This window comes from Plasmodium brasilianum, chromosome 5, assembly GCF_023973825.1.
Source record: "Plasmodium brasilianum strain Bolivian I chromosome 5, whole genome shotgun sequence".
In the NCBI taxonomy this organism is placed as follows: Eukaryota; Apicomplexa; class Aconoidasida; order Haemosporida; family Plasmodiidae; genus Plasmodium; species Plasmodium brasilianum.
The window spans coordinates 1,229,536-1,240,251 of record NC_090118.1 but is presented as its reverse complement, the minus strand read 5'-3'; the positions used below and the strand labels follow the sequence as shown (position 1 = coordinate 1,240,251).

Genomic DNA, 10,716 nt, shown 5'->3' with positions numbered 1-10,716 from the left:
AAAAAATTTTAAATTCGCTTTTTTCTTTAAATTTCGTGTGATTGCTTTTTTATTTTTGCCTCGAAAAGCAAAATTAAAATTAAATTACAAGAGGACCATTAAATAACAATTTTATGCAATCACATATGTATGTGACTGAGTTGTTAATGTGAATGCTGTATTTTTCTTTTTTTTGTGAAAATGTTTTTATTTTTTGTATATTTTTTGTACATTTTTTGTTTATTTTTTGTTTATTTTTTGTACATTTTTTGTTTATTTTTTGTACATTTTTTGTTTATTTTTTGTTTATTTTTTGTTTATATTATTTGTCAATTTTTTTTGTTTGTATTTTTTGTTTATTATTTGTCCATTATTTGTTTATTACTCGTTTATTGTTTATTTTATTATTGTTTTATTATTCTTTTTTTTTTTTCTCTCGTACATTAGTTGTTACTATCGAAAATGCATTTTTTGAATGAGGAATATTGCACATTATCACAATTGTGTATGTATCCAAATTTGTATACGCAATATATTGTACGAGAAGTTTTTAATGCTAAATGTACATACCACTGACATGTTTCCATCATATTTGTATCCTTAACCATTCCCTTTAAGGATGTGAGGATGTATAGATATGTTGATTTATTAACACCTGTATGTTTTATTTTATTTATCTCTCTTTCCATTTTAATATTTTTTTTCAAAATTTTTGCTAACCTTAATTTGCTTTTTTTAATTTTCATTTTTCAAACTACGTTAAAATAATCTTTAATAAATTTTGTTGTTATGTTTTTAATTTATATGTATTTTACTTGTGCACATTTATATATATTAACAGCCTTGTAATAGTAATGCTGTAACAACTTCACCCTCTTTTTCTTTTTATTCGAACTGGTGTTTCAACTAGCGCTGCATTTTGTTAGTGCATTGTGTGTGTATGTACGTACTTCTACATATGTGTGTATGTACGTACTGCTACATGTGTGTGTATATACAGAAGTACAAGAAGCAAAAGTGAGAAAAATTTAACAACATGATATACTTGTAAGCATTGCTTATTATATTTTAATGTATTAAATTTTTTTTAATAAAAATGATATAGTTTTATACATGTATCAAAAATTGTTCTCTTATAAACTAGCATATTTTAAATGTTTATTCATTAAAGAAAAAATAAAAATGTAGTAGTTAAAAGTGTAACAGTAAAAAATGTACGAGCTGAAGTACACATGTATGAATGTATATATATCTCCCATTTTAGTCCACAGGATCTTTAATAAAAGCAGTAATTTCAGCTTAACAGCTAAATTGGATTGTTGTAAAAACAGCTACAAAGTTATCGTCCCTTTTTAACTATTGCACAACACGCGAATTCGTACACTGCATGTATATATATATATATATATATATATGTATACGTTTATGTACATGCTGCCCAATGAGGTAACATGGGCCTTTCCTATCATGAACTGCTTACACTTGAAGACACAATTAATTAATGAGAAAAAAATACAGTCTGAGAAAAATTTAGATTTTGTTCTAAGTTTCATAAACTGTTCAAATCTTAAAAGTATTTAAAATGAGAAGTGCCCAATATGAAAAAGGCTGTTCTGGAAAAAAAAAATTGCATATATGTATATATTCATATATGTACGTATTTAAGTAATTCAAAAAAAAATTATGACCAAGTAAGGTAAATTTGGAAAAATTATGACAGCGTAAAAAATGAGATATGCTCAAAATTGCCCAAAGAAACTTCCACTTATTAGCGTAAACTTGTCTAAAAAAGTAAATATTTTAAGTATTTTTTTTTTTTTTTCTTTTCAAATCATAATAGAATATATATATATATATATATGTACCCCATTCAAGGAAAAAACAAAACATACATATAATAATTTTTCTGAATGCTTTTTCTTCATAACACATAACAATAAAAATTTAAGGAAATTTTTCAGTTCTCTTGTTAAAAAGTTTTTCTTTATTGATATGAGCTGTATACTAAAAATTGGGTATACAAATATTGTAGGAAAGAGACGTTTTTTAATAATAATAAAAGCAAGTAAAAAAGATGAAATGAAAAACATGAAGGAAAAAAGATGAAGTCAAAAACTGCATTACAATGCATTACAATGCATTACAAATTCATTATAAAATATATATGGTATTATTACTCATTGCACTGTTGCATTTTATTATCACGTATGCTCGTGTATTACCGCTGCACACACAAATGCCTGTTTGCTTGTGCTTGACCTAAATAGCTTTTAAAATGGCAAAAAAAAAATTTTAACACTTAAAAAAAAAAATAATGATAAGTGGTAAAAATTAAGTGGTACAATGTAAGTCGAAAAATATAGGTCGTAAAATATAAGTGGTAAGAGATAAGTAGTGCGTGGTAAGTAGTACGCGATAATTATGCACCTTGTTGCCCATAAAACGTTCATTCGTTTGAACCTATTCAGTATATCCGTCCGTTTAGCTAGCACATTATATTTATTGCATCATTTCTCCTCAATCCTTGCAACGTATCAGTCTCAAAGAACTCGTTTGTTCATGACCAAGTTTTTAATATAATATATGGTGAATAAGGACAAGAAAATGAGTACAAATAATTTGATAAAACAATATAGGAAAGCCTTGTTTGTAATTTTTTTCATTTTATGCATATGTGACATATGTTTTGATGATAAATATTTTATTTCATTTTTCAATTTCCTTGTTTCCGAAAGAATCTTATCTATATAGTTCGTAAAACTTTTAATATCATCCGATTTCAATGAAGGATTTTCCCCTAATCCTAAAGCAACAGTTGTTAACTTCTTTCCTACCCATTTATTATTTCTTAAGGTTATAGTGTATACACCTGTTTTTACAGTATAAAAATAAAATATACCTTCACTAGCTTCCTTTCTAAAAATTATTTCGGAATCTGGGTCCGAAATTAAAAATTCAATTTTATTATCTTCAGATTCATTATTTGAATAAAAAACACCTCTAAAATATGTGTTAGGTTTTAAAATTTCTTCAAATAAAAAATCTTCAGAATTACCCGGTATTTCAAATGTTAATAAAGTAGATGGTTCAAAATTCTGCATATTTTTATTCCACATATTTGTTAATTCATCATCAGGTTCAATTATATCATCATTCTCATGATACTGGTAATCATTAGCATTTGGTTTCATATCATTTGAATTTTCATCAATATTTGGATTATCCGGAATTTCATGTTCATTTTCTCCATATTCACTTTCATCCTCCATATAATCAAGACTACCATCCTCGTCTTGTAAATCTTGATGAAAATTCTTTTCAAATTTACTAAAGTCTTCCATAAAGTGGTCTTCTTCAGAACCAATATTATTATTTGTGTCCTCCTCATTTACTTGTCCAAAATGGTCATCTACACTTATTTTTTTATTGTCCTTTGATCTTTTCTTTTTATTTTTATATTTCTTACTTCCTGTCTTCCCACTCTTGCCACTATTATCATCATCACTGTGCTTGCTATCACTGTGCTTGCTATCACTGTACTTGCTATCACTGTACTCGTTATCGCTGTGCCTTTTATCAATGCGGCTAGTATCACTGTGCGATCCGCCTGACGAAGCGGATTTGTTTTTTTTATTCATTCCTTTCTTACCATCTGCATTCTTCTTTTTATCCCTCCCTGTGTTTTTATTTGATAACACATAATCCACTACTGTGTGTAAAAAAATCAACAAGAATACTACAAAAATTGGCCTCACAAGAGTTCTCTTTCTTTTAAATCTGTAGATATTCCGTTTTTTCCCGCTTTGTTCCTTTACATTCATTCTGGATCGTATCTCAAGTTTCTTTGCATTCAAAAATGACACAAAGCACACGCAAAAAATGTAAAATAAATGAGTATAACGTAAATAAAAAAGAAAATTAAAATTAAAAAAAAATTGGGAAAATTGTCAAAAATGCATGAACGGCTGAAAGTATGCGCAAAAGAACAATCGAAAAAACGTGCGAACGAGCGAACGAGCGAACAAGCGAACAAGCGAACAAGCGAACAAGCGAACAAGCGAACAAGCGAACAAGCGAACAAGCGAACAAGCGAACAAGCGAACAAGCGAACAAGCGAACAAGCGAACAAGCGAACAAGCGGAATGAACAAAAATTGTCAACAAAATAAACGTTCGAAGGGTTGAAACTGGGATACATTACTATATATATGTAAAATTGTCGATGGCCAATATACCGAAAGGCACGAAACTAAGTGTGTTATTAAAAAGTATACATACAAGCAAAATTTAAAGCATAGTGTTGTACACAGAAATGCTTAATTAAATGTATATAAAATTTATAAAAAAATTTTTTTAAATATAGTTAAAACGGGTAATGTGTTAACTGCTGTAAGGAAAGGCGTATATATAAATTTATGTACGTATATATATTAAGAAAAAAAAAAAAAAAAATTAAGCAGCAAAGCCAAGGGGCAAAATGAAAGAGCGTAACGAAAGAGCATAATAAAAGAGTATAACGAAGGAGCAAAACGAAAGAGCAAAACGAAGGAGCAAAACGAAAGAGCAAAACGAAGGAGCAAAACGAAAGAGCAAAACGAAAGAGCAAAACGAAGGAGCAAAACGAAAGAGCAAAACGAAGGAGCAAAACGAAAGAGCAAAACGAAAGAGCAAATCGAAAGAGCAAAACGAAAGAGCAAATCGAACGAGCAAAATGAAAAATAAAAGAAGCCAAAACTGCACTTTTTAACTTTAAAAGAACCTCCTAAGTGTGCGTTCTAAGCCAATATTTTTTTCATAAACACATACACGCATTTGTGTACATATATGCAAGCGAACATGTGTATATACATATGTATACACACACATGAACATATGTGGGACACCCCAATATAGGCAAGTGCGCTTGGGCATAGTACATACGAACTCATGTAACTTTTTAAATCTCATAATTGTTGTTGACTTTAAAGTTAATGAAAACACACATGTAAGAAGAAAAATAAGGGAAGTTCGCGTAAGTGTTAGGGTGTATGGTTGATCATTAAAAATTGACAAATAATACATATTCGTATTTTTTTTTTTTTTTGTTATATCTTTTTTAATTAAAAAACAGGAGAAATGCAAAATATGAGAAAAACAGAATATACTAATATATGTATCTAAAAATGTTAAGTACTGTGCGAACATATAGCCATAAAAGGGAGAGATAAAAAAAAAAAAAAAAAAAAAACATCAAAAATAACTCCACAATAACTCAAAAATACCTCAAAAACAAAAATATAGCAAAACATTACTCACTTTTCATCATTTTTTTCAGTGCTTTTTGTCTAACTCCCTTAAGAGATGCCAATGAAACAACATCAAAAAGAAATTTTGGGAAACAGTTATATAAGTATATTTGCACTTTGTGAAATACATAAGGTGAACATATAACATTGTAGGGTAAAATATTCCCTTCTCTCATTTTTTTAATTGCGCTTTCCGCATACATATCTGGTGTCGGTACGAATAAACTTGCCTTTCTTATCTTTGATAATTTCGTTACAATGAACAATGGAATGTGACACTGGATTTGTATATTATATTCCTTTAATTCAACCTAAAAAAAGGGGGGTATACACGAAAAAAAAAAAAAAAAAAAAAAAAAAAGTGTTACAGAAAACTCATGCAAATACATTTTGTAATAAACACACATATTATCATTTTTAAAAGCATACACTTAACGAATTAGCAAATGAGCAAATCGCATCCTTCACTGATGCATAGATGGTATATAGAGGGGAGGACTGTAAAGCAGACACGCCGCTAGATGTGTACAAAATTAACCCTTTCTTCTTTTTTATCATTACTAAAAATTTACAAAAATATACATATAGTCATGTAATTTCGTTATTATTTGCAATGCCATTAGCAATGTTGTTCGCAAAATTATATGCATTTTATACACGCCAGAATAGGATGCATTTAAAATTAAAACTTTTTCAATAAATTACTTGGTAACACCAATTTTGTCATGTAGTAGGATGAGAGCAAATTTACGTTTACAAGCCGTTCAATTAACTGCGTTTCCATTTCATGGAAATACTGAAAAGGGAAAGACGTTCATGAGGGTGTCTATGCAAGCAGGTATACATACGTAAGCATGCATAAATCAATACATATACGTACACATACATATATGTATACACACACAAACACATTAATTTATGTTCGTCCCATATATTGGCTTTTCTCCCTGAATACCAGAGGATGGGGGTAAGAAACGCCCACATTATTAATTAAAATTCCGACATCAAATTTTTGAATCTTTTCTTGTATAGTTTTATAGGAAGAGAAATTATTTTCATTATAATCAAAAGTTATACATTCGATCCTTCCCTTATAATTTTTATTCCTTTCTAACAAGTCAACTTTTATATTTTTCAATTCCTTTTCATTTCTGCTAATTAGCAATAAATTTACATCATGCTTTATCAAAGAATATGTTAAACTTTTTCCTATTCCGTCTGTACAACCAGTAATTATAACTGTGTCTCCATAACTTTTCAAATTCCTTAAAAATATTTTAGATTTTAACTACAAAAAAGAAATGGGAAAATGTGAAACAAAGCGCTAGTGTACGCATGTATAAGCATGGACGCGTAAATATGTACGCATACAAAATAAACCCATAATCGCACACAAATGTACATATATTCATCTAACTCCTCGCGCCTACATTTGTAACATAGATTAAAAAATAAATCTGAATTTCTCAAAAATGCAAAACAAAAAAAATATATCTTACATAACATAATAACCAGTAAGCGAAATAAAAAATATTTTTTACAACTACTACTAAACCAATATAAAATACAGGTCTCACAAAAAAGGATGGAAATGAATTTATCATTTTAATTATGTTCCTTTTTTTTTTTTTTTTCTTTATTCTTATTTATTCTCTCAACTACAACAAAGTTTATGATAATAATATTTCCACCAAATTTCTGAACAAGCAAGGTATATATTATTATGTTAAAAAAAAAAGAAAAGAAAAAGGTATCTTTATTTTTTAATATTTTATTAGCCTTTTTGGAAAATCAGTAAACATATGAATACATACATGTATACTCAAGTAGTGATGTATAAACAATTATGTTTCTATATTAAATATTTAATTATATAAAAAAAAAAAAAAAAAAAAAATAGTTTACAAAGTTATGAAGCTCATGTTTTCAAAAGAAAATACATAAAAAGGGCAGCAAGAAAGCTTTGATTTAGTAGAAAAAATGAAAAAATAATTTGTCGAGCAGTATATGTCATGCTTTAATACAACTCTTTAATCTAATAAAATGAAGAAAAAAAAAAAATAATGAAATATAAGAAGAGACTAATTGAATACATAAAACAACTTTTATGCAAAAGATGTAATTTCACATTTAAAAAAAAAAAAAAAAAAAAAAATCAATGATACGTTTATGTATGTTATATATATATATATATGTACACCTATGTACTTATCGAATGAACAAAAAAAAATTATATCTACACAACATGGAGAAAATAAACGTACAAAATTAAATTAATAGATAACCTACATTTAAAAAATGGAAAACATACGCATCATCTCCAGGCTCATAAAAATACGGTAGTTTAAAAAGTATAATAAAATATGGTTTTACTTTTATCTATAATTCTTTTTTTTTCCTCTTCTGTATGTATTTTAAAATAATTCTGAAATCTAAGTACCCATTATCGTTAAGGTTTACGTAAAACTACAAATATTTAGTAAAATTTTTTAAGGGCATAATTAAAATAGTTATATATACATATGCATATATATGTTTAACAAAAAAAGAGAAAATAACAACACCTTAAATAAATAAATATATGAATAAATAAATATATATATACATATATATGTACATGTATGTCCTTTGGCAAGGTAGGCAAAACTTTCCAGCTTTAAATTTATACACAAAAATACTTATATATATATGCATATGTATGATTGTATGTATAAACGCATAAATGTAGTGAGAGTCTTTTATAGATTCCCCTTCTTTTAAATACATTAGACGGGAGATTTATACATATTATTCTGGACTCGGGCTATGCTCTTCCTGAATATTTCACTTAGTTTTATACTTACATTTTAAAATTATACCTAGTAACTTTAATAAATAAACTAGTTCATTCTACTTTTGTATATTCTTGCATATCATTATTTTCTATTTCACTTATTTGAATTTAATCCTGCTGCATTATGTTCTTCCCCCCTAGACGTTATAATTACACATTACTATTAATATTATTACTATTAATATTATTACTATTAATATTATTACTATTAATATTATTACTATTAATATTATCATTATTATTATCACTATTATTATCATTATTATTGTTGTTATCTAGAAACTCATATAATAAGTAATCATTTAGCTCAAAAGTATCATTGTCATCATCAGGTGGAAGAATTTCTATTGTTACAGCACTTGGCTCATTCCTTATTTTTCGCTTTTCTTCCATCTTGTTATTCATGCTATTAGAAGGGCAGGACAAAAGTAAAAATAAAAAAAAAAATGCACTATAAATATTTAGCCTCATATTTTATTCTTTAAATAAAATATTATTCTTTTTATTATAAAAGAGTTTTAGCACAAAGTTGTTAAGGTGCACAAAAAAAAAAAAAAAAATTAAATGGCACAATAGTGAGCAAGACGCAAAACTACTAAGGAACAAAAAAAGGAACTACTATAGTTGTGAACAGCAAGATAATGTATGGTACAATGAATAGCACAACAATGAAAAGCACAGTGAAAAGAACAACAGTGTGTAGCACAATGAATAGCACAACAATAAGGAAAAAAAATGATATGTAAAAAAATTAGAATGTGTTAAGAAAAATTATTAAATTAACTGAAATAAATTATTCATACATATAAAAAAAAAAATTATATATATATAATAGTTGTAAAAGAAAACACAGAAGAAAAAGCAATAATATTTATACGTGTAGATAATCTTTTTCTTGTATGTACACTAATAAATACGTACTACTTTTATACAGGATATTTATATACATTACTTCTTTTTTTTTTTTTTCTATAGATAAAAAGGAATATAAATTTAAAACCTTAAAAAAGAACAAAAAAATATGCAGATATATATGGATGCATAAATAATGTTATTCAAAATGGGATATCAATAATTAAAAGACGCATTGAAATAATGAAGTAAAAAAAAAAAAAAAAAAAAAAAAAAAAGTAAATAATCGATTAAGAATACAAAAAAGTGAAAATGCCTTCATAGCAAAACACGCATGTCATCACATCTCACGCTAGGCACTTATATATACATATATATATGCATGTTCACATAAATGTAGAGTAATAAGCTTTGAACTAGTAAGGTGTATATATTTTTCTTAAAACTCCCTATATGACTTAAACTTTTCTTAAAATTTCTATCATGTCTCAAGATTTTTTTAAAGTAGATTTTTCTTCACTGAAATTATTTACTCAATTAAAGGTAAATAAATTCCTCCCATTATTATAAAAATTTTTTTTTTTTTTTTCTTCTCATCTATTTTTTTATGACTAGGTCATATTAAATTTAAAATTAACCAAATTAAATCTGCTCTTCTATAATATTTTGCACCCCTTATATATAAGTGATATTAGTTATTTCCATCTTATAGTTAAAAGGAATGTTTTATTAAAACATTTACTTCATTTATTTTTTTTTTTTTTTTCTCTCATATAAAAAAAGTAAATAAAATTTTGCACACACAATTTTCTTTAACACGCCATATCTCATTTTATGATTATGTTCAGAATTTTTTCTTTATATTCCATAAGTTGCCTCAAATGCTAGCAAGAAAATTCCTGCTTTCGTTTTTGTCTTATATGTGGGTAATTACGGTTGTGTTAATTTAAGTATAGCTCTGTTTTGTTTTATACCCATATATATTATATGTGTATTTATTTTTATCCAATGATATTTTTTCTCCGATACCCATGAATTTTCAAGTACTCACTTCATATGGGATCTGCTTGTACTAAAATTCTCTGCATGATTAGTGTCCTTATTATTCGCCGAATTCACCATATTTTCAGCATTCTCTTTCAGATCGTGATTTTTAAAAAGTTTTAATTTTCTACTTATTATTTTATAACCTACCCCCTCAATCTTCATGTTCTTTCTTTTTTTAAAATTTTTTTCAAAATTAAGTAATTTTCTTTTCTTTTTTTTATTCGTTTCATATAATATTCTATTTTCAATAGCTCTCCTGATTTTTATTTGAATTTTTATACCATTCTCATCATTATCGCTAGTATCAGAGCTTGCAGTTGTATCGGAATTATAACTATAATCGCTGTAACTTATTTCTACAACATCCATATCTTCAATATTATGAATGACCATATTTGTTCATATATAGAATTAGCTCCGTTATGCTTTTGTTGAAACTGAATGTAATTTGTGCGTCGTTTTATCTTTACCTTATATGAGCATGTATGCGTGTGTATATATACGGACGTGCATTCAATATTACATATAAATGCAGCGTGTTTTGGTATATATAATATATATTATATATATATATATATATATATATATATATATATATATGTGTTTGTATATATGTATGTATAAATAACATAGGACAGTGCAAAGGCACAAAAAAGAAGACTTGTAAAATTTCATGCAATGGAAATACAATTAATGTATTTCGAGTAAGTGCTTTCTATAT

At 26.7% G+C, this 10,716-nt stretch overlaps 4 protein-coding genes across 4 annotated transcripts; 1 reads left to right on the top strand and 3 right to left on the bottom strand.

Annotated features, from left to right (window-relative positions):
* Positions 1-2,519: 2,519 nt before the first annotated feature.
* On the bottom strand, positions 2,520-3,800 carry MKS88_001523 (transmembrane emp24 domain-containing protein; the record flags this gene model as incomplete). Its single annotated transcript, XM_067214456.1, has 1 exon — positions 2,520-3,800. The coding sequence occupies one exon, from the start codon at positions 3,798-3,800 to the stop codon at positions 2,520-2,522; it is 1,281 nt and encodes a 426-aa protein (XP_067074889.1).
* Positions 3,801-3,932: 132 nt separating this feature from the next.
* On the top strand, positions 3,933-4,700 carry MKS88_001522 (uncharacterized protein; the record flags this gene model as incomplete). Its single annotated transcript, XM_067214455.1, has 2 exons — positions 3,933-4,149; positions 4,489-4,700. 2 exons carry the CDS (start codon positions 3,933-3,935, stop codon positions 4,698-4,700), a joined length of 429 nt encoding a protein of 142 aa, XP_067074888.1.
* A 565-nt stretch (positions 4,701-5,265) lies between these two features.
* MKS88_001521 (steroid dehydrogenase) lies at positions 5,266-6,867 on the bottom strand (the record flags this gene model as incomplete). Its single annotated transcript, XM_067214454.1, has 5 exons — positions 5,266-5,574; positions 5,693-5,823; positions 5,969-6,059; positions 6,219-6,551; positions 6,805-6,867. 5 exons carry the CDS (start codon positions 6,865-6,867, stop codon positions 5,266-5,268), a joined length of 927 nt encoding a protein of 308 aa, XP_067074887.1.
* Positions 6,868-8,246: 1,379 nt separating this feature from the next.
* Positions 8,247-10,388, bottom strand: MKS88_001520 (uncharacterized protein; the record flags this gene model as incomplete). Its single annotated transcript, XM_067214453.1, has 2 exons — positions 8,247-8,502; positions 10,000-10,388. 2 exons carry the CDS (start codon positions 10,386-10,388, stop codon positions 8,247-8,249), a joined length of 645 nt encoding a protein of 214 aa, XP_067074886.1.
* Between the last annotated feature and the right edge of the window lie 328 nt (positions 10,389-10,716).